Source organism: Mus caroli, chromosome 2 (assembly GCF_900094665.2).
Source record: "Mus caroli chromosome 2, CAROLI_EIJ_v1.1, whole genome shotgun sequence".
Taxonomy (NCBI): domain Eukaryota; kingdom Metazoa; phylum Chordata; class Mammalia; order Rodentia; family Muridae; genus Mus; species Mus caroli.
Genome location: NC_034571.1, coordinates 158,564,083 through 158,587,756, shown reverse-complemented (window position 1 = coordinate 158,587,756; position 23,674 = coordinate 158,564,083). Strand labels below are relative to the sequence as shown.

Genomic DNA, 23,674 nt, shown 5'->3' with positions numbered 1-23,674 from the left:
AGAGGCGAGTAGTGCTTAAGGCCTGAAAATAAGATGGGACTGGCTCAGGGCAGAATCAGAGGGGAAACATGGCGACAGGAAGAGCATATGCAAAGGTCCTGGGGCAGGCTTGAGAGTATGGTTCCAGTGTGGGAGGATGGAGTGACATGGGAGACTGGATTTTAAAACAAACAAACAAAAACCCAAGGGTATTGGATGCTTTTCTTCTGCTGGAGACACAAGACTCAACCAGAGTTACTTAAAGCAGGAGGAGTTTGCTGCGGTTCACAGTGCAGTCATCATGCTGCGCACATGCCTGCGTGCGTGCGTGTGTGCGTGTGTGTGTGTATGTGTGTGTGTGTGTGAGAGAGAGAGAGAGAGAGAGAGAGAGATGGCAGGAGGAGTCTCTGTGTGTGTGTGTGTGTGTGTGTGTGTGATGGCGGGAGGAGTCTGTGCAGCCCATCATGGGGGAGGGGGTAGGATGGGGGTTGGGATGTGAGAGGAGTGTAAGGACTGGTCGCACTGTACCTGATGTGAGGAAGGAGAGAGAGAGGAGAGAGGGGCTGGTGCTCAGCTGGCTTTCTGCTTGTTACTCAGTCCAGCACCACAGCCCATGAATGGTGTTGCCCACGGTGATTTTAAGTTAAAATCTCAATCTCTCAATCTCTCTCTCTCTCTCTCTCTCTCTCTCTCAAGCATATTGTATTTACATTTGTGTTTTGCCTCCATGCATGTCTGTGTGAGGGTGTCAGATCCCCTCCACCAGAATTACAGACTCTGAGTTCCTCGTGGGTGCTAGGATTTGAACCCCAGGCCCTCTGGAAGAACAGCCAGTGCTGTTAACCAATAAGCCATCTCTCCAGCCCCTTAAGTCAAGATCTTAAGCTTCATAACGGGGAGGCATGGAGAATTAAGTGGAACATTGACTGGATTGCACATCTTAAGGGATCTTGAAGGGTGAAGAGGCTGAACTCTCAGGAGGCAGAGGTGTCATTGACCAGGCAGTCTGGGACTCTGGGGGACCATGGGGAGCTAGGACTGAGAGCACCGTGGTTAGGGGGCATACGGGCCTGGTAGATGGGGGGTTTCTTGATGTCTGTACTCCCTGGGCCAGGTGGACTAGTAAACCAGGCTCACCAGTAAAGTGATAGCATTCAAGTCCATCACTACCCATGGTCACCTGGGGCTTGTAGGCGGAGACAAGGGGGCCTGGCCGAGTGTACCAGCCTGTGCTGTTGCATGGAGATATTTGGGGATACTGTGGGTGTCAGTCCAGGTGACAGAAAAAGATCTGACAGTAGACTTGAAGGGCCAGCAACCCCTCTGCCACCTGCTTCTGCCTCCCCCACACCAGCACACTCTCTGCCTTCTCCCTGAAACATCTCCTTAGATGAGTGTGATAGGATAGAACACTTGAATTAACCCAGGGTAGGGAGATCACACTCAGTCCCCTTGGGTCCTTGCTATAACCACATGCGAGACAGGTTGCTAGCTGACTGGTCCCCTGTGCTGGGACAGGCCCATGGGCTTATTTTCTCACGGGTCTCTATGTGACCAGTGCCCAGTTAACCTGGGCCAGACTTGCTTCACATTCTGAGCTGGAAGTCTTTGTGGGAGACTGGCTTCAGTTTCCCTTAGGTACTGGCTTGGGTCTCTCTCTTTCCCTCCGTGCCCTTTGCATTTTAGGCCACCTCTGCAGCTTCCCCTCTGCCCGCTCTGCCCGCTCGGCCCCACCCAAGCTCTCCAGCCACCATCACATCCCCTCTGTATGCTGTATGTCCTCCACTCTTGCTCTGGACCCCTGACATCTACTCTCTCCTAATATGAGGATCTCTCTCTAGCACTCCGAAGGACATAGCTATAATCCCAGCCCAGGGATTGGAGGCAGGACTGAGTTTCAGGCCAGGCAAAAAATATAAGGAAGGATGGAAGGGAGGGAGGAAGGAATAGTGACTTGGGAGGCGGGTGAATGCCCCTAATTTTGGTTTTCCTCAAAAAGGAGGGGTGATCTAGAGATGCAGCCCAGTGGTAGGGTACCTGTCTGGCATGCACAAGAGCCTGGAATTTCATCCCAGCACTCCCAAAAACCTATCATCCTATCTGGTGACATTGGCTGGCCATCTTCTTACCTGGCCCCACATGCAAGGGGACAGGTGAGCGTCTCTGCACCCATGTGGGTGCTAAGTTGGCTCGGTGTGGGCAGAGCTGGGGCACAGAAGAGATGAGTCCTGTTCGTCACAGTTTGTGGATTTCTCTTTTGAGTCGTATAAATGTCTTAAAGCTTAAAAGGAAAACACCAGGGAAAGGTGGCCGCTGTTGCAATGGTCTGGGAGGTGTTTGGGTGAGGAGTCTGAGTGTGTTTCTTTGGGTTGCAGATTCCTGGGGGCCCCGGGCTCCGTGTGGTTAGCTCCACACAGGGTCAGGCATTGTAGATGCTCTGTGAGCCTTTGGCTGAGCAAGCAGTTGGGGGCAGGCAGCCCAGGAAAATAGTCTGTCAGCAAGGGAGCTTTTAAGTCCTTGCCCCTGTACCTGACTGTGCAACCTTTCAGGTCCTGGCCAGCATTTGAACCCCTGTCCTGCTGGCAGGGGCGACCAGGATGGGAGATGCGGCCACTCATCTCTGCTTGTTTTTGTTTCCGTAGGCCTTCCTACAGCGGATCCGGCAGAATGTGGCCGACTCTGTGGAGAAGGGCCTCACAGAAGAGAATGTCAAGGTGAGTACTCCTGTTGCTGCTTTCTGCTGTTTCCTGTTTCTCCTGCTGCTGCTGTTGCTGCTGCTGCTGGCCCTACTTCTTCTAGGTGGCTCTGAACTCACTCCCTAATACTGCCTGCATCTGGCCCCCAGCCTGCTCTCAGCAGCCCTGGCACTGCCTGCCTCCCCCCGGGAGGGGGGGAAGGGAGGCTGTGCCCCAGGCCCCATTCTCCAGTTCAGCCTCAGTGTGGCCATTCTGCCTTCTCTCTTCCTCCTGCCCAGCTTGGTGCCTCTGTTCTGGGAGCCTGATGTCTCCTGCTGCCTGCCTACTCCTGCAGTGGGCATGGGTTATCAAGACAGGCCCACGAGTCATTGGGCCAGCTTCATTCTGGCTGGCGCTGGGGAGTCTGGACGGTATCAATGGACCGTCTGTGTGCCTCTAAGGCCCATGCTGGCCAGCACTCTGACCTCATGTTTCTAAAAACCTTTGACTTTGTGCTCTGATTGGCCTGGTCCAGGGAAATGGATGTGAGGGGATATGCATATCTGAAGTACTCAACATTTACCATACATGTGGTCATATATGTGGTCAAGGATGGCCCCCCACCCAGTGTCCTGGCTTGTGTCAGTCACATGCATGTTTGTAATTCTAAGCCCACTCTTTCGCTCTGTTGGAAGGCAGCGCCACTACACAGCGGGTCCTGTGGTATGGGATGGCGGGGATGGTGAAAATATGCTTCTTTGCTGGAACCTATGTGCTTGCTTCATTCATTCATTCAACAGATAATTACTGAGCACCTATAATTCATTATATTGATTTATTACACAGTTAGAGCTTAGAAGCCCTTATTTATCACTTAAAGTTAAGCCTTGTTAGTTTTTAAGAAATTGCCTTTTTGTCGGGTCTCAACCTCCATCCAACAAGGGATTGGAGTCCTGAGGGTGTGGTCGTACCACACCTGGGTTCTCTGTGAAGACAGGGAGCATCCATGGCCTGCCTACCGCCTCTCCCAGCTTGACGTTGTCTGCCCCCATCTCCTCCAGTTGTGAAACTTCACTACTTTGATTGTTTTCGTCTTTTTTTGTTTGTTTGTTTTTCGAGACAGGGTTTCTCTGTGTAGCCCTGGCTATCCTGGAACTTACTCTGTAGACCAGGCTGGCCTCAAACTCAGAGATCCACCTGCCTCTGTCCCCCCAAGCACAGGGTTCAAAAGTGTACATTGCCACGCCCAGTCCTGTTTCTGTCTGTCCTTACACTTTATGACAATGAGCTCTCTTCTGTCTGGTGTCTTTTGTCATCCTACATCTGTGGGATTTGTTTGTATTAAAGTGCGCAGTCCTGGCCCGTGCTTCTCCCTGACTCTGTAATATACCACACAGGGGCCACACCACAGTCTATTGTCCTGTGAATGAATATTTGAGCCATTTCTGCTTTGGCCCTGTTCTCATTTCTGAGTATGCCTTTTTGGTGCGCATTGCTTGTTGCTTTTGGGTGCACACTCAAGGGACAGACAGTATTGGAGCCCTTTCACAAAGTCAGTACAATGGCTAGGCCCAGCCCATACTGTTACCTTCAGTATAACCAGGTTCAACCTCGCAAGCTGAAGTAGGCGGAATGGAAGGCGAACAGAGGTGACAAGCAGCCCCACTGGGGAAGAGGAGGGAGTGGGCTTCTGGGTGCTCTAGGCCCGGCAGGAACTGAGGAGTAGGCTCTGGGCCCTGGCCCTCCCCTTTCACCTCGCACTGTTGTGGGAACAGGGCCATGTGAGTTTGCTTATTGGTGCACTTTGCCCTGTGGCCGCGTCCACCTGGGGCTTCCGAGTGGCTGTGTTTGCATACAAGGTGATGCTCTGATACTCTGCATTAGAGCTGGCTGGGATGTCAACTCTTGCCCTTTGAGCCTCCGGTTCTCAGGGGTAAATCGGGGGCGAGGAATGGCTTCTTGCTTGTGGAGATTGAATGAGTGTGGCAATCCAGCCACGGTCTGCCACTGGCCTGCACACCTGCTGCTGGTGGGACGGCAGCCAACAGCAGTGGCCTGGCCCAGGGGAACCTCACCCTTTGATGCCTGCTCATGCTCCCTGGGGTGCAGCTCTTCTGGGAATGGCCCTGCTCCGTGCTACTGACTGACTCTGGCCTTTTGGTCCGTTCTAGGTCCTCTTCTCCAACATTGAGGACATCTTGGAAGTCCATAAGGATTTTCTGGCTGCCCTGGAGTACTGCTTACACCCCGAACCTCAGTCTCAGCATGAACTTGGGAATGTTTTCTTGAAATTTGTAAGTATGGGGCCCGCCGAGAGATGGGTCCGTGGGTGAGGATAAGGACCGGAGTTTGAGCCTTCAGTCAGCACTGCCTCTGTCGTGGTCTTTGTGTGCCCACTCCTGTGGTCTGGTTCTCCCAACCACCTCCCAAGAGTCTGTGGGGCATGGTCTTGTACATAGATCCCTGGCCTCAGCCTGCTAGGTCTCATTCTAGGCTCTTGGCGACTTACTCTGAGCCCCTGGGCCTCAGTAGTCCCTGTTCTTCCACCCTGGCGGAAGAGTTTGGAAACCATCTCCTCTGAGCTGCTAGAGACCCCCTAGAAACACAAACTTGTTTGCTTCTCTCTTCTTCTAGAATTCTCATGGCTCCACTCCACCAGAGGGGGGGAAAAAGTCCCCACACCCCTGCAGGCCTGCCACTTCCTGGAACACAACCCCTCGTCCAGCCACACCAGTCCCTGTGTTGGTCTAGAAAAGCCATTCTCAACGTGTGGGTGGTAACCCAAAGAATAACTCTTTCACAGGGGTCACCTAAGACTATTGGAAAACACAGATATTTACTTATGATTCATAACAGGAGCAAAATAACAGTATGAAGTCGCAACAAAGATAACTTTATGGTTGGGAGTCACCACAACATGGGGAGCTGTAAAGGGTCACAGCATGAGGACTGTTAAGAACCTAGAACATTCTAAGTTGTCCCCTTGGCAGGCCTCCCTTTATAATACTGGTCACATGGGAGTAGAGACCTTATGGCTTGATGGTCTGTCCCTATGGGGCAGGTGAGATGGCACAGCAGATTAAAACACTTGCTGTGGGGCCTGGTAACTGTCAGTTGGTCCCCAGGATCCATGTGGTGGAAGGAGGGACCTGACTCCAGCAAATTGTTTTCTGAGCTCCCCAGACATGCTATGGTACTCTCATGCCCAGACAAATACATAAGAATTCTCCTCTTCCTCCTCTTCTTCCTCCTCCTCCTCCTCCTTTTGTATTTTCTTTTTTTCTCTTTTTTTATTAGATATTTTCTTTATTTACATTTCCAATGTTATCTCCTTTCCTGCTTTCCCCTCTGAAAATTCCCTCCCCCTTCATTTTCCTTTTTGAGATAGGATCTCACTGTGTAGCTCTTCCTGGCTGGAATGCACTCTGTATCTCAGGCTGGTTTTGAACTCAGTGATCTGTCCACTTTAGCCTCCTAAGTGCTGGGATTGAAGGTGTGGACCACCACACCCAGCTATACATACAATTTATTAAAAAAATAAAAATTTAAAAAAAAGGAGAAAAGAAAAGAAGAGATTAGCCCACGATCATCTGCCCACCCCATGGGCCAGCAAATGGCAGCAGGATAAGCCCAAGATTGTGCCAACAGATCTAGACCTAGAAACGGCCACCCAGAGCTCTTCAGGTTTCAGATTCATGCTCTGAGGCTGAGGCCTCTGCTGCATCTGCCTGCTGGCTGGGGTTACTGTGAAGTCCTTTAAAATTATTTCATCTCAATACATGAATAAATATACTTAGCAAGGTGTGTGGTGTCCTTGTTGGAGGGGACAGTGCCCCTGCAGACAGAAGGTGCTCAGCGGCACTGTGTGTACTGGGAAGCGCCTGTTCACGCATCCTACCAGATACTCACCACCTGCCTCAGGCCAAGGCCACCCGAAGGTTCTGTGTGAGGTGCAGGGTCTGTAATCTCAGTGTCTAGGAGGCTGAGGTAGGGGGAGTGGGAAGTTCTTGGCCAGCCTGGGCTACTTAGACTGTGCCTCGGAAAGTAGAGGGAGTGGGATGGAGGAGACACCGGCATTACCCACACACCTGACGGAACCCCTCCTCCAGGCAGTGCCAGCATCGGAGAAAGCAGCCTCCAGGCTGCCCGGGATGAGTCAGTGTTTTTAATTTCAAATCATGTTTTAATTTAAAATGGAGCTCCATCACCCTCTCTGCCCCCGGTGCTCAGGGAGGGAGGACGTGAGTCACCGTGGCTCGGGAGTTTTACAGTAGCTGGAGGCAGGTGTGCAGGTGGCTTCATGGGGGTGGGGCAGCTGGTGAGGTTGATCTGTCTGGTCCCAGCTGGGAGGGTGGCAGAATGCGGGTGGCCTTGGGGCCTGTGCACAGTGGCAGCGAAGAGGTCCCACCTTGGTGCAGGCAGCCAGTCTCTTAGACCTGGGGCTCTTAGCAGGGATTCGGTTGCCAGTGTGAAGGAATGGTGCCATTACTGGTGGTCCCACAGGATCAACACGGTGTCCACTCTAGCCCAAAGGCCAACTCCAGCGTTGTTCCTCATCCTTATGCCTCTGGAGACGCCAGGCAGCATCTAGGCTGAGGGAGTAGGAATGGACAAGGCTACCCATCCCCTGCCACCTACTCAGTCTTTAGAAAGAACCCACACCCCGCAAGCTAACCACTATTTATTGAATTTACATAATCAAGCTCCAAGTGTCCTCTTTCCTGTTCAGGGTGCTGTTCTAAGTGTTCCACGCACACCAACTCCATATATACTAAAACTGCAGGGTGGCTAGGGATGTACCACGCACCTGTCTTCCCAACACTGGGAAAGCTGAGGTAGATTACCTCAAGTACAAGGCCAACCTGGTCTTCGAAGTGAGTAAGGCTAGCCTGGGCTAAAGAGTGGGCCCCTATGTCTCAAAACTTGACAGTAGCCTTTAAAGGTAGTTAATGTCACCACCTAGTTTACAAATGGGGAAACTGAGACTCAGAGAGACTAAGTTATAGTTTGAGTTTAAGTAACAAGTCAATATCACAACTGGGATTAGGCCTGAGACATTCTGACACTGGAATCTGTCACCATCGAAAGTGACACTGACTCCTGAAGTACAGGAGGAGTCTGAGTGCCAGGCACGATGGTGTGAGTTTGCAGCAGTAGGCAGGGCAGCCCTACTTCCTTCTGCTGGCACCCTATCAGGTCATTGGCATGAAGAGCGACAGAGATCAATTCAGATGGCTGTGTAGATGGTAGATATGAGATGTTGGGGTCATCAGGTGACTAGGACCCTTCTGGGGGCCACTCAGGGTCAGCCTCAGTGGATCTCATAAACAGGAACACAGGACGTAAGAGTGGCTTTTCAGGTAAGTATCTACATATAGTGACTCATGCAGTATTAGGGATGTGCACTGTATAGTGGCCAGTTGTGCATGTGAAGTTGGTGTTTATATGGGCACCCTGAGTGGCCCTCTTCCGGGATGGAAGTAGGGCACCCTTGAGGGAAGGTGTTCTGGTTGACCAAAGGCAGAGGGAGGCCCTAATGCTGCCATTTAGCAAGCTGTGGGGGAGAGATGGAATGACATGGGACCAGGCCCTGTGGGGCTTCTAGCCGAGGCCAGGACGTTGGGTTTTGTTCTGAGAGTTGTGGTTAGCTCAGGGGTGGTGAGTTTGAGTCCTGAGGAGGCTTTCTGCTTACAGAATGTGTGAAGAGGTGACAGGTTGGGGACCCTTGCAGGTGCCGCTGGCCTTCTCCATCTTTATGACCCAGCTGCTCCCTGCCCTTCTCCAGGCCCTTCTTCCTGGCTGTGGTTTGGAGCTGATGGTACCTCCTCTGGGGTATTCTCATAGCTGTGACAATGTGCCTGGCTCCCCCGGTGGCTGGATCTTTCTCTTAGCCCGCTGCTATATGTCCCCGTCCACTGCATCTGTGTGTACTGCCATGTGTCTGTTCATTCTTTCCTGGCAGAGAAGGCTTAGCTCCTCTGCCCCTTGGGAAGAAACAAGCCACACATGGAGACTTGATCCTTCAAGCAAGGTTTCTGAATCTGCAGACCAAGGCTTGGGCTGGGGCCTGAGCACCTTGATGTGAGGACAGTGGGTGACTGAGCTTGCTGGGTTTATGGAGGGGAGCATGGCTGCTGTCTTATCTTAGTCAGTGTTCTAGCTCTGAAGAGACCCATGACCACGGCAACTCTTACAGAAGAAGGTGTTCAATTGGGGCTGGCTTACAGTCTCAGAGGTTTAATCTATTTCCATTATGGCGGCAAGCATGGAAGCATGCGGGCAGACGTGGGGCTGGAGAAGGAGCTGAGAGTTCTACATCCAGATCCACAGCCAGCAGGAAGGGAGCAACACAGGGGCTGGCTTATGCTCTTGAAACCTAAGAGCCCATCCCTGGCAACACACTTCCTTCAACAAGGCCGCACCTCCTAACCCTTTCAAGTAGTGCCACTCAGTGGTGATTAAATATTCAAATCTTGTGAGCCTGTGGGAGGCCATTCTTAGTCAAACCACCACAGTGCTACTGGCTACTCCTACCAGCTCCAGGCAGCAAGTTTGAGGCCTCCTCTTCTGGAAGGCTGAGGCAGGGGTGACCTTGTAGACCATCAGATGTAGAATATCCTCCGGTCCTTCCCTCTCTGCGCCTGTGGCAGACATTATTAATTAATCACAGTTGTTCTATCTCTTGAATCCTTAGGGGTCCTCAGAGTGCTTGCCAGCAAGCTCTAGTTTCGTTGCCATTGGCTGGGGTTGGCATGTCTTCTGGCCTGGCTCCTTGTAGGTGTAGGTGTGGCAGGGAGGTGTTACTTCACTATATTTGAGCCTTGTGCTTTGCATTTTCTTCTTGGAATATGATGGGTTGCACCCAGTCGGCACCTCTTGGCCAGCCCTGTTCTTTACAGTTTTAAATTTCTTATTTCTAAGTGTGTGTGGTGATTCATTCTCTGTGTAGCACATGAGAGCCACACTCATCCAGATCCCCCAAAGCTGAAACTACAGGTGGCTGTGAGCATTTGGTTCCACAGTCTCCAAAAACACCAGCCAGAGACCAAGCATCTAAACACACTATCCTGTCGGAGATATTTTCCATTAAACCTTCCTGACCCTTGCTTCTCAGTGGGCAACGTACGTTGCAGGTAGAGGTTGGGTTTCCTGAAATCCACGTAGTTCTGTGCACAGTAGCTGCTTTGAGTATGTAGCTTGACTGTTGTAATACCCAGATGGTCCGGGTTCACCCCATGATGTATGTACGAATGCATGCTGGGTAATCATGCCTTTTTTTTTTTTTTTTATGTTTGTACTTTCCAAACAGTGTGTATTTATTGCTTGCTATCATGGCCATGCCTTGGAGGGCACCCGAGTGCCCGGCAGTATTTCCCACGTGCTAGGTTGTTCTCTGCCCACACAGGTGTTGGGAACCTGTTATTCATAGAAACCAAGGTTTATGGAAATGGAGCTCCCTGGCCAGGGTCCCTACTGCTCAGGCAGTGCGTGCTGAGTGTGCCTCGCTGGCCAGTGCTCAGCCCATTGCCTGGTGTGGCCATTAGCGCTTGCTGGCCATGGGTGCTGTTCCTCAGGATGTGTGCTCAGATCTGTGGAGCGCAGTGTGAATGTGGCAGGCTGGAGCTCCTGTTGATTGGAAACCCCCGTCCCTTCCTTCATTTCCCTTTTCTGTTTCCCTCCCAGGCGTCTGTGGAGGAAACGGTCCCCCTCTTGCTCCTTCTTTTGTCTCCCTCCCCCGTCTTCCTCCTCTGGCTTCCTCTTTCCTGTCCCCTCTGTAGGAAGCATGGACTGTGGAGCCGCTTTAGACACAGGATGAGCGCTTGCCCTGCAGACCCACCTTTTCCTTCCTTAGTTTCCTGGGGTCTCTGGTCCATCCTCCATCTGAGGTCTAGGCTCTGAAGGCCCCAGACCCTGAGAGGCCTCCTCAGGACATCCTGGTTTGGGGTTTGACCAAATCTGGGACCCTTTGGAGTGGGGAATGCTTAGCCGAAAGCTTCCTGCTGAGAGAGCTCTGTTTTGTCCAAGTCTGAAATATGACAGATGCATAGCGACCTGGTGACCTTCAGGTGACCCCTGGGCTGGAAGGAGTCCACTTTGGGGCTCAGAGTCACCCAGAGGTCAACAGAGGTAGCCTCCTGTTGCGGCAAATCCCTAACATTTATTAGCACCACCTTGGCTGTTGAGGACACTGAGGCATGGGGGTTTCCTGTGGGGACCTCAGATTCACAGCAGGAAATGCAGAGCTGGTGTCCAGGTCTGGGTCCCCTTGCTCAGCTCATGTCCGGGACGGGCTTCTCCCTATTCTCAGAAGGTCACAGGTCACACAGGCTGCCAGAGACAGACGGACCCGGGCCTGAAGCAGGTTAGAGCTTCTGGATCGCGCGAGGCCCGAGCCTGGATCCTCTGCAAGACAGACCCCAGGGATCCCCATCTGCCTTCTCTGCCTGCCTCTGCCTATGCCCAGCGGCTCACAGCTCTGCCCTTGTCTTGCAGAAGGACAAGTTCTGTGTGTACGAGGAGTACTGCAGCAACCACGAGAAGGCCCTGCGCCTGTTGGTGGAGCTCAACAAGGTCCCTGCTGTGCGTGCCTTCCTCCTGGTGAGTGCCCGCCCTGCCCACTCTGTCCATCTCTGACCTCCGGAGCAGCCCACCATTCCTATCTGGGGCTCTCCCTGGGCTATTTACAGAAACAGGCAGTGGCCAGGTTAGAGTCAGTTTCCAACTTCTGGCCTGAAGTCAAGGGAAGGGAAGGATCAGAGTGTATTCTGGGGATGGAACTCAGGTCCTCAGGCTGGTTACACGCCCTTCGCCTGCTGAGCCATCTCGCTTGCTCGTCTCCCACTTACTGATACAGATCTTATTCTGTAGCCCACACTGTGATAATTCCCACTTCAGCCTCTGTGGTGTTGGGGTAACAGATACGTGCCATAATGCTTGGTAGAGTGTAGGCTTTATTCTGGTCAGCCCTGTGACCATCTAAAATGTCTAAGAAGGCATTAGGGTACCACCCCATCCTTTGTCAACAGTAGATTTGAGGACTTCGTGATGCCAGATGTCTCTCAGGATCTGTGCTTGAAGGGAGCTTGTCAGGGCACCAGTCCTGGACTCTGACCTTTGAGTCCCTGCACATTTGGCCAGGGAAACCTCAGGGACACCATGGTCCATGCTGCCGTTTTCCCATGAGAATAGAGCTCTGGCTCATGGAATCGAATGGTTCAGTGGTGTAGCTGGGGAGGCTTTAGCCAGGCTCACAGGCATCTAACCTGCACCACAGCGTTCCCCCTACCCTCTACCCTCTGAGCCATCATTTCCACTCTGCACAGCCTCCTGCCAAGCATCCCCAGGCCTTTGATGCCAGCATCACACAGGATTCCCTCACTGGCACTCACTGGCATGTTCATACGCCTCCAGGGCCAGTGAGCATCCCAGGGTAGAGAATAGAATTGGCCCGCTCTTATCCCATTTTTGTCTCCACTCTGTTAAGCTTTCGTGGCCAGTTCTCCCTTACTCCTGCCGTCTGGACCTTTGAACTTTGCTCTTTGTTCTTGTGCTCATAAAACAGTCTGGGCAGAACACAAAGACAGGGAGGTCCCTCTGTCCTGGTCTCAGAGCAACATTGTCCTTCTCTAGTCCCTGCTGCCTAGGACCCACCCCTGGACTCTGCAGGGACCCTGGGGGCGGGGGGAGCAGGAAGAAGTCAGGGATATGAAGGGGGCACTATAAAGGAAGAGTCCCCCACTTCCTTCTCATGCAGGCACGCAGCCTTTCTGGTGGGCTGGGCTGCCACGCTCCAGTGGCAGCTGCCCGAGGGCTGTGTAGACAGGGCGGCGTGTGGGGTGTTGTACTGTACCATCTGTCTCCCTCCTGGCTGGCATCTCATAGCTTCTGGCCACCTGCAAAAGAGCTGTCATGGATGCCATGGGAGGTGACTGTGCTGGGAACAGACAAGCTGGCTCTCTGTTGGAGATGGCTGTTCACTTGCGGAAGGCCTCGGAGACTTTGGCTTTCAGTGTTTCTGTGTCTGTTAAATGGTCGATTCATGAGTTCAGTTGGTGGCTTTGTGTGGAGAGCCTGTCATCGTGAGAGGATCAGTATTGTGTAGGTACAGTAGTGGACAAAGCAGATGTCCCTGTCCTCATGGAGGCTGACCAGGTATACCTTAAAGATGTATTATGTAGCCTTAAGTTCTCTGAATGAGACATGGTGCTGAGGTTAGCAGGATCATACCACCCAGCTCATGGCCACTCTTAGACATTCCGGGGCACAGTCCAGGGAGTGGTGCTGCCCACCCCGGGCTGGGTCTTTCCACATCAATTTGCATAGCCAAGACGATCCCCCACAGACATGCCCATGGGCTGTTTGGATCTAGACAGTCTCCACAGGTGATTCTAGGCTGTGCCAAGTTGACAATTAGAAGTGTCATGAGACCCTACCAATGGACTGACTGGAGTAGTTTGTCCTCAGATGGTGGGGGAGCAGGCAGGCCAAGCAGGAATGCCCTTTTAGGTGAAAGCAAGGCGTGCAGAGGAGTCTGGAGCCTGGACTGCAGGAAGGAGCAGTGCTGGAGGAGGGAGCTGGAGGCTCTTCAGTCAAGGTGCTCTGTAAAGCCATGGGTCTAAGTGTGATCTATACCCAGAGAGTGAATGTGGATATCACAGGGCTAGGGTAGCCATGGGGCGGCACTCATCTGAGGGTCGTGTGTCAACAGGGGTTTTGAGGATTTCTGTCTCCAGGCCTGGAAGAGGCAGGAGAGCAGTGAACAGCCTGCGTGTTTGCTTGCTCTCCTTTCAAATGAAAGAGAGCCAGCCAGGGATGTAGCTCAGTTGGTAGAGCGCTCGCCCAGTGTGCGTTCATCCCCGAGTTCCCTACCTAGCACCACAGAAACTGGGCATATTGTTGGGTGCCTGTAATCCCAGGTCTCAGGAGGTGGGGACAGGAGAATCAGAAAGCTCACAGTGATCCCTTCCTGACAGTGAGTTCACAGCTTGCCTGGAGTACATGAGACCCTGTCGCAGAGAAGAAAAGGAAGAGCAAGACAATGTGGGTGTCGGAGCATTGGGACCGGTGGTGGCTGTGGTCATCCCGTTTGAATCTAAAGGGCTTCTGGCAAGTCCTCTCATCCTCAGCTCTCTGTTCTCCTTCGCCTGGAACTGACATCATCCAGGCAGCTTGTGGTGAGGACAAAGGCCCAAGTGTGCGCAGTGTGGGGTCTGGCATCACCCAAGCTGCCGCAGCCAGGACCCCTCGCCTGTGCCAGGGGCAGATGCAGAGGCTAAGGATGTGTGGGCAGCTACAGCCAGGATCCAGAATTGTGCCTCTCAGAGACGGGAGCCTGTGATGATGCCCAAAGGGCCGTTGGGCATCCCTGGTCCTAAGGACAACTCTGGGTGCGTAGTTACCCCATGGGAAGTAGGGGTGAGCAGGCACACTCGTTTCTGAGTGTTCTGTATGCCTGTATCTTCAACCATGCTGGAATCACGGTAAACCATAGGAGGAGGTCCTGTTTCCTGGGAGGCCAGGCTAATTTCTTTCTGCAGAGGGGGAAGGCTGAGGTGCTGGTGATGCTGTCTCTGTGTATATACGTTATACTTGGTACCAAGACTGCCAACCTCAGACGTGAAAGTCAGGCTTCCTCTATCTACAAGATGAGTTCTCATGTCTGAGCCCCTCATAAAGGGAAGGCATTGCCTGCGACATGGAATAAATTGCCTTCTGTGTTAGCACTAGGTGGAGGAGTCTTGAGAGGGACTGACGAGATAGTAAAGGAAGTCAGGACCAGAGTTTGACCCCTGAACCTGTGTGAAAAGCCAGGCATGGTGGTACGCACCTGTAATCTCAGTGCTGGAGGGCCGAGGCAGGTGGATCCCTGAGGCTCATTGGCCAGCCAGCCTCACGTAATTAGTGAGCTCCAGGCTCAGCCAGGTGTGATGGTGTGGGCCCTGAATCCTAGACTTTGGGAGGCAGAGGCAGAGGCAGAAGCAGATGGATCTCTGTAAGTTCAAGGCCAGTCTGGCCCAGAATAGCCAGGGGCACATAGTGAAATTCTGACTCAGAAATAAATAAGTAAATACAACAGAGGACAACTTGATGTTGACCCCTGGCCTCCATACCCACAAGCAGGAGCATGCACACCTGTAACTCCCCAAACCACTGTCTGTGGGCCAGGCCCAGGATGAGCAGAGGCCAAGGGCATTGCTGGGAGGCAGGGCTGCTGCTGCTGGTGGTGGTACTGGTACTAGGTAGCTCAGTCTACCCAGTAGTACTGAGCTGGGCTGGGTGTATATGGGGGCTCTGCTAACCACTGCAGAGCCGGCTTCTAGGCATCCCCAGGTCACCACATACCCTCGTTTTAGAAGTAAGATTCTCGGTTCCTAGCCTGTTGGAATCTGGGGTGACTGCTTAATGTTCGTTTTTTTCTTCGTACATTGCCATTTTGGGATAGAGGCACAGTTGAGAGTTCTTATTGGTCTTCTAGAGGACCAGGGCTTGGGACTCTCACTGCCTGTGATTCTAGGTCCAGGGGATCTGAGGTTCTTTTCTGGCCTCCGTGGCATCCACATGAGTATCATCATGCAGACAGACATAGATACACACGAAAATAAACAAACAGAATAGCAAAACCCAAACACTTGGGTTTCTTTTTCTTGACGCCTTTAAAAGGTTTATGAATGGGGTAGTCCTGTCCATAACTTTCTGTTTTTCTTTCTTGTTCCAGTAGGTTTGGGGGTTTTATCTGTGTTGCTGTATGTGACCCTGGTTCTCCCGTGTTCCCTGGTGTCTGGGGTGCAGATGTATGAATCTGCTACAAACCAATTTAAGCAAAAATGCTTTCCTTCTCTACTGAAGGTTATTCAGGGCTTCTCAGGTTTGGTCAGCCTAAATAAGGTTAGGTTGTTGGACTGTTTGCTCTCTCTGTCTCTCTGTTTCTGTCTCTGTCTCTCTCTGTGTCTCTGTCTCTGTGTGTGTGTGTGTGTGTGTGTGTGTGTGTGTGTGTGTGTGTGTGTGTGTGTGTGATTTCTCCGACCAGAATGGTGAAATTGTCTGTAAAACCTTCATTGTCAAAGTCTTGGATCTGCAGTTCTATGGTCCATCTTAACTGCTGAGGCACTGTGTGTGGGGTGACTCCGTGCAGCAACACCGGCTATGGCATGGGTGAGATCAGGCCCCAGGCCCCAGCATGCGGCACCCTAAAGGCTTTTGCAGAGTTTCAGAATTTGCCCCTCTCCTAGGGTCGCATAGCTGTGCCTGGGCACTATGTCCCGAGAGTTCCCACACTCCCGTGTCGTTCTTCAAGTCTATTAATGATGGTCTCATGTCCTTTGTAGAGCTGCATGCTTCTGGGGGGCCGGAAGACCACTGACATCCCTCTGGAGGGCTACCTGCTGTCCCCGATCCAGAGAATCTGCAAGTACCCGCTCCTGCTCAAGGTGAGACTCCTGTGGACCTGTCCCCAGGCAAAAATGGCGGGCTCTGCCGGCCTGCCACTGATAAGAGAAGCTGTTAGCTTTTAGGATCCGTGGTGTCTGGTGGCAGAGCTGGCCCTAGGCCAGGCTGCCCCAGCTTCTGCCTCTTTCTCTGCTGTTCTCCGGGCTTCCACAACCAACTTCATCTCTAGCGAGGCAGCAGATGGCTGTAGGCATCTGGACTCACACCCTGTCAAGTTTAAAGTCAGCAGAAGACAGTGAGTTTCTCTCTTGGAGTTCTGACGGACAGCCTGAGAGTCACTCGGGCTGTGGCCAGCCATCTGCGGCTGAGGGAACGGTGTATTCATAATGGTTTGGATTTGAGTCATGTGGTTTGACGTTAGCCAATCATGGGAAACTTTGGCTTAGCCCTTTGATCTTCTTCCAACCTCCTTAGACCATTGCTTTTACCTTGGTCATTAGCCACTGGGTAGTGCTATGCTCTGATTGGCTGAGATGGGACCCACGTTCTGCTCTAGTCCAATAGCAGTGTGCAGAGCAGGACTGTGTTCATATTGGCTGAGATCTGGGTCAGGTGCTCTGCTTCTGAACCTATTACTTTTTACTCAGACTTGAACCTTAAGCCAGTTACTGAAACCCATATGCCACAGCCCCAAGGAGGGACAGACAGGCTGGCACCAAAACCTGGACTCTTCTGGCGGGGCATGGGATGACTTGGAAAGCCACCCATGCACCTGCTGTCACCTTCCCTGCTAGCCACCTTGGCCTGGTCTTGCCCGAGCGGTCCAGGGCGGCTCTGACCCTTGACAGCTTCATCCTCAGCTTCAGAACCGACAGGCAGGCAGGTCCCAGGCTACGTGGATGGCCCTGTCCCCATCTGCTGCTTGGTTCTGCTTTCCCAGACTTTACGAATGGTGGCTGTTGGCTAGTGCCAACCCTGACTCTGTCCCGACGCCTGTCTGATGGCTGGCTTGTGGGGCTTCCTGCCGGCAGGCTAATCTAGCTGACTGTCCATGCCTTGTTCTTGAACCTGCTCGCAGGGACTGCTTCTGTCTTTGTTCCATGAACTGGAGGGAGGGTAAGAATGGTGCTGAGGGAAATCTCAAGATGAATGACCTTGAGTATCTAAGCTGACAGGATCCTGGAGCTGTCAGCACTGCTGGGGGCGTGATTCTTGTATGTGTGTGTTGGGGTATGTGTGTGTGTGGACACCGGAGGCCAATCTTGGGTGTATGTATTCTTCAGAGCCATCTATCTGTCTTTGAGATAGAACACCTTAGTGGGACCTGGACCTTAGCCTGCCTGGCTGTTGAGCTCCAGGAGCCTGTCTTCCTGTCTCTGTTTCCCCAGCACAGTGCTTACAACCGTGTGTCACCACACCTGGCCTTTATGTGAGTGCAGGGGACCCAGCTTGCATCCCGAGGTCAGATCCTTTTACTTCCACAGCAGGACTGAGCCATCTCTCCAGCCCACGCAGGGTGCTGTGCTAACACATGAAGCTGTGGGAGTGGGGCTCAGCTCTCCCTGTGCTTCCTCTGGCCATGGCTGCTTGGACCTCTGAAGGACTCCCCAGGAAGCTCAGCTGCATCCTCCTGTGACTTCAGTGAGGGCCCCGGGCAGTGGACAGACTGGGCTCTGAAGCTGCAGGCGGATCTGGCCATGGAGCCTAAGCTGTCCCTTGGAGGTGGTGCCCCTTGGTCTGTCCCCTACCCTTTTGTTTTGCATTCATACTAGTCCTTAGTAGAGAGAGAATGGGGAGACCAGGGCCAGATCCTCCAAGTAGTTTGCTCTTGTAACTCATGAGCTGAGAACTCGTGCTTCTGCAAGCTTTGAAACAGAGGGGGGAAAAAACCCTCAACCTCCCACCCCCAAGGCAAACCAAAGCGAGCAGGAGGATGTGCTGCTGATGGCAAGCCTGGCTGCCCACTCTCTGGCCCTGTCGAGCACCTCGGTGGTCCTGTGTTGGTGCTGGGCTTGGTAGTCCATGGCTGCCCACCCCTCAGTGGTCCTGCCTTAGTGCTGGGCTTGGTAGTCCACGGCTGCCTGTGTGAGCGAGAGTTGCAGCTGTGCAGTTTATTAGCGCCAGCTCTTGAGTCAGTCATGCTACTCCTTATGCCTCAGTTTCTCCTTTGTAGTGCAGAGCTTGTAACTATAGAGCTTCTCGGTTTGTTATGCAGTGAGGGCACATCCCTGCAGTGTAGTCAGGAGGGCAGGCGAGGCCTTAGGGACACAGAGAAGGGACATAAATGGCTGCTCTAAAGCACATGAGCTGCTGCTGCTGCTGCCTAGTCCCATTCTAGAGTCTTTTTATTTTTTTAAAGATTTATTTATTTATCATATGTAAGTACACTGTAGCTGTCTTCAGACATTCCAGAAGAGGGCGTCAGATCTCATTACGGATGGTTGTGAGCCACCATGTGGTTGCTGGGATTTGAACTCAGGACCTTTGGAAGAGCAGTCAGTGCTCTTACCCGCTGAGCCATCTTGCCAGCCCCGCCCCATTCTAGAGTCTTACCCCTGGCTCTGAAATCAGGGGTAAGAAGCAGCGGGCCTGGGAGCTCAGCTGTCCCCATGCTTGGGGGTGAAGTCTGTTGGCCTCGTCAGTTCCCTAAAGGAGGCCTGAGAACACCGATGGCTTCATGGCTTGGTGGTGTGTCTATGTTTCTGGGTTATAAGCCTTGATCATCTGACCCTTGAGAAAGAACCCTTATTTGCAGCCCCAGAGCTGAGCTGAACTGCTAACCCTTTGGTTTCTGGGTCTTGTCCAAGTCTGGGGTCATAGGAGCTTGCAAAAAAGCAGGTTCAGCGATACATGTCAGTAACCCGGGCAGGAAGACCTGTGTGGCTTCAAGAGCTTGGTGGACCTGGGGCCTGTTCCTTTTTCTCTAGAACCTGGGGTTTAGTCCCATAGGGCTCTTGCCCCAGGAAGATGGAGGCAACTGGGGCAAACCGCTGGCTGCCTCTGCAGGAAGCACCCACAGGAAGTGGTGGAGGTCTGGCCTTGTCCTCTTGACAGCTGTGCACATTGCTGCTCTCTCTTCTGCATGTATCGGGAGCCTGGGGACTGCTGGGGACCAGCCAGCAGGGCCTGAGATTCCTGTGGGGACATGCATGCTCCCTGACAGACAACTGCTCAGTGTCCCCGCTTTGGCTCCTGCCACTGGAACATTTGCATCAGCAAGCAGCAGGGCTGAGGGCCCTTTACACCCTCCTGGGAGGCCTGCTTTGCTCACAGTTTCCAGGGCATTCTAAAAGATGACCCTGCGAGTGCAGCAGCTGACTCCAACCCCAGCCTGTCCCCTCAGATGGCAAACATGTACCCACAGATGTCCTCCGTTTTGTGAGGCCCCTTGTTCCCGCTGAACTCCCGGTGGTACAGCCTGCAGGGTTGGGGAGCCTGGGGTGGGAGAAGAGTAGGCAAGAGTGAAAGCCTTTTGGGAACAGCCCCCAAAGCTGAACTTGAACACTGGCTAAGAATAGCCGGAACGTTCTATTTTGGCTCTTCAGCCCGGGCTCAGGATAGACAGTTGGCATTTTCAAGCTTTATTGAGTTTTCCGTCAATGTTTCCAGGGAGATGATTCAGAGTCGGGGTGACGACGCCTTGATATGTAGCAAGCTGGTCCCTAATGGGAACCCGGCCTGACACTGGACCTTTTGATTGTCTGCCGATGGTACCCGGCCCTTGCTGTGGCTCTCTCCTGTCCTGGCTGCTGACACAGCCTTGGATCCACAGCTGGAGTAACAGACTCCAACCTGAGCCTTCTGAGTCTCCCACTGATGGGTCTATAAGGATCTTGGTGTCACGGGTCTTATCCCTGTGTGTCTGGCTTTAGTCACTTGGTGTGATGTACTTCACACTGTGGCCTGGGTTTATACTTCCTTCCCTTTTCATGACTGAGTAGTACTCCCCTGTGAGCTGGCTGTGCTCCATTCACTGGCTGGTGGACATTTAGGAGCAACACTTCTATGATCATCCACAGCTCTTAACACCCCCGCTCCCCTGCATGCTGGCTCTCATCTTCCCCAGAATGGCTCCCCTCCTATCCTACCTCTGTCTCCATTCCAGGAATCAACACTTCATGCTGGTGGTCTCTCAGGCCAAGCCTTGTGTTATCTATGTCCCCCAACTTGCTCTCCCTCCACTTTCAGTTGGTGAAGAAGTCCTGTTGACTTCCCCGTGGAGCCTGCCCAGGGCTGGCTGCCTTGCCCAAGTTCCATCAGGTTTCCTTGCTTTCACCCCAGCCTCTGCCTCAGCCCCTGGCCCTCCTACTCTGAAAGCATCTCCCTGTGTTCTCATACAGTGCCTTCCATGGGGTGTGCCCAGATCACCCCTTCCAGGGCTTCATTCTGCTTTTGTCTTCTTTTAGCCTCGTGACTTCTTTTAGTTGGCTGTGTTTGCTTCCTCAGTGGGGATGGTGCTTACCACCCTGATTCTTTGCGTAGATTGAACAGTTTTGGGGGAGGGGGGACTTGCACTGACACCTGTGAGTGCCTGGATTGGACAGTGGAGCGGGGGGTGGGGGTGTGGGGGGGTTGTGCTGACACCCGAGCGTGTCACAGGCATGCCAGGGGAGGATTCTCTGATGCTGTTGTGGGATTTTTATTTCCTCCCAGCTCCCGCGAGGTGCCGCGAGACGCAACCGAAGCTCTGTGCCTCAGTGTCCTCGTGTTGGTAGTGTGTTATAGTTACTTTAAGTGGCCAGATAAAGAAGGAGTGGAAGGACCTCTGAGATCCTTCAGTGAACACAAGCTATCTTGATTGGCACAGTTCTGCTTCAACCCTGATTAGCCACACACTTAGTTTGGTCCATGTTTCACCCTCTTACAGTTGAGCTGTCTTTGTCCTTCAGCTTAAGAAACTTCAAGAAGCATCAGAAAGGCCATGTCTGCAGTCTGACATGATAGCATTATCCTAGCTCAGTTGCTTCTGTTTATTGTGCATACTGATGTGAACTCTGTCCATCTGTCTGTCTGTATATGTCTCTCTCTGCCTCTCTGCCTTTCCTGGGGATGGGACCCAGAGCCTGCTGTATCCTAGGTAACTGTATCCTAGGTAACCTGGTCACTGAGCTGCAGCTCACCTCCTTTTATTTTGAGACAGGGTCCCAGTAAAGTTGCCTAGGTTGGCCTTGAACTCTCCACCCTCCTTCTCCCTCAGCCTCCTGAGTAGCTGGGTGCTGTCCTGTCCTGTCTTCTGTCCATCCCCTGCTGCTGTTTCTCCCCATTTCTCTCTAGGATGGTTTACTTGGTGGTTTTGGGGGTCAGTCACTCTTGTTTCCTGTCTCCCTGTTTTTCCTGCTGCAGCTGTCCAAGGAGAGTCCCAAGAATCTGCAGTTTTCCCGTTGTCTCTGGAGCATCATGTCTCTAGAGCCTGGGGGTGGCTTCCTTGGGGGCCTGGCCCTCCTCTGAGGGTTGTGGAGATTTGATCATAGGCCGCAGACCTGGGCCACATATATAGCTTCGCTCCCCCAAATAAGTTAAGGCAGCATGGATCTTGACATGGCTGGTCCTGCTGAGGGGTAGCCACTCTGTACCCCACAAGTGGTCATTTGTGGGTGGAGACCCAGGCCGGCACAGGCAAGGCCACAGCTAGCACAGGATGGTGGATTGGGACGATGCTGGGTAAGAGCAGCCATGTCTGCACTGAGCAGAGGGCCCCCACTGGACCTGAATAGCTGGCACCCCTTGCTCCCGCATTGGCTGGCCCAGGAGCTGCGAGTCCATTGCATATTATGGGTTCTGTCTCTGCTCTTCTTGGAGGCCTGGGTCCCTGGATCCCCACAGGGTAGAATTGCTCAAGATATTTGCATGGAGTTTGCATAGAGCATCTGTGTCAAGGCTTTCTCTGCTGTGGTGGACATCTTTTCAAGTTCTCCTAGAAGTTTTCACTTCCTGTTTTCTTGCTTCATTTTTTTCTTTCTTTGGCATGTGTGTGTGTGTGTGTGTGTGTGGTGTATGGGTGTGTGTGTTTGCACATGGTGTTATGTACTTGTGATGTGTGTGTGTGTGTATTCACATACCTCTGTGTAGAGGCCAGAGGTCAGTATCAAATGTCTTCATCTATTGATCTCCATATTTATTTTGTAGACCAGGCTGGCCTCAAACTAGGAGATTTGCCTGCCTCTGCCTCCCGAGTGCTGGGGATACAGGCTCGCGTCACCAGGCTGTCTCTGCTTTTGTCACACAAGTGCTGAGGACCCAACCTTACTTGGGTCCTCACTTTTGTAATTGAGGCCCTTCCCCAGCCCCTCCTTTTCTTTGAATAATCCCCTGTCTCAGTCACTGTTCTGCTGCTGTGAACAGACACCATAGCCAAGGCAAATTATAGAAGAAAGCATCTACCTGGGGGAGGAGTGTGTGTGTGTGTGGGGAGGTTGCTCTCAGCTTCTGAGGGTCAGTTCATTGTTATGGTGGAAAGTGTGGTGGCAAACATGGAGAAGTAGCTGAGAGCTTTATATCCTGATCCAGGGTAGCAGGCGGAGAGAGAAGGGTGAAGGGCAGGGAAGAGCCTGCAGTGGGCTTTTACAGCCTCAAAGCTGATCCCACACTGACACCTCTCCCCCAAGGCTACACCTCCTAATCCTTCCCAAACAGTTCTGCTCCCTGGTGACTTAAGCACTCAAACCTATGAGCCAAGTGGGGGCCATTCTTATTCAAACTGGACACCTTTAGATGCTCTCCACTGTTATCCTCAGCATTCCTAGAGGGGGCACCGGAACCTTTGGGCTGTGCCCTCTGAGCTAGGTAGAGGAACCTAGTGCAGGGGCCTTTGTGAGCAGAGCTTGCATAGAGAGGTCCAATCTATACTCAGCCCCAGAAAGTAGGGTTGTTGCTTTGTTTGGTCTAGCCTTTTCAGAAAAGAGTGAAAAACAGCCAGGACTACCAGCAGGGCCTGCTTCAGCCAAAAAACAAACAAAACAAAAACCAACCACAAACAAACAAACAAACAAACAAACAAAAAACGTTATCTGGGTCCCTCCCCCAGGCCAGTGTCTCCATCTCAGTGGGCCCTTCCCTCAGGTGGCTTCCCCATCAGTCACCAGCAGCATCAGGCTTACATCCTCAGGAAAAAGAGGGTTTATCCCTCTGAACCCCCCAACCTGAGTCCTGGCTGAAGCCCTTGCTGAGTGGGTCTTGGGCTCCCTGAGGTGGAGGTGGGAAGGCCCAGGCTTTGACATGAACTTATGCTGGAAGCCTGCTTGTAGTGGAGTGGCATTTCTGGGACCCATAGCCCAGGAGAGCGTCAGGAATGGTGGGTTTAGATGTCCCATCTGGCCTCCAGTCTTCCTCTTCCTGTTTTCCCATAAGCCCTTGTTGGGCCCCATGGAGACCGAGCGAGCAAGCAGTTGTGTATCTTTGCTTGTTGCCTGGCTAGATCTGGTGTCAGAAGCTCGTGTTCTGGGTTGTACTCTGTGGCTGTACTGTGGCAGGACCACCCCTACTTTGGGGGCAGGATGGAGTCGCTCAGAGTCATACCTGTGGGCACCACCTTGGTATAAGTGATTGCAGAAGGTAGAGGCATGAGGTGGCTTGCAGAAGCCCAGGCCCGCTGCCCTGTTTCCTTCCTTCCTGGAACCCCAGGCCACCTGTGAAAC

At 52.7% G+C, this 23,674-nt stretch overlaps 1 protein-coding gene across 2 annotated transcripts in view; it reads left to right on the top strand.

Moving 5' to 3' along the window:
* The window catches only part of Prex1 (phosphatidylinositol-3,4,5-trisphosphate dependent Rac exchange factor 1), a 149,081-nt gene that overhangs the window by 64,337 nt on the left and 61,070 nt on the right, over window positions 1-23,674 (top strand). The window contains exons 2-5 of one of the 2 annotated variants that reach the window (XM_021186170.2): window positions 2,622-2,693; window positions 4,826-4,948; window positions 11,148-11,252; window positions 15,980-16,081. In XM_021186170.2, coding sequence (XP_021041829.1) covers window positions 2,622-2,693; window positions 4,826-4,948; window positions 11,148-11,252; window positions 15,980-16,081 — 402 coding nt within the window. The remainder of the gene's footprint in view (window positions 1-2,621; window positions 2,694-4,825; window positions 4,949-11,147; window positions 11,253-15,979; window positions 16,082-23,674) is intronic. The other variant, XM_029472872.1, reaches the window with a different exon arrangement.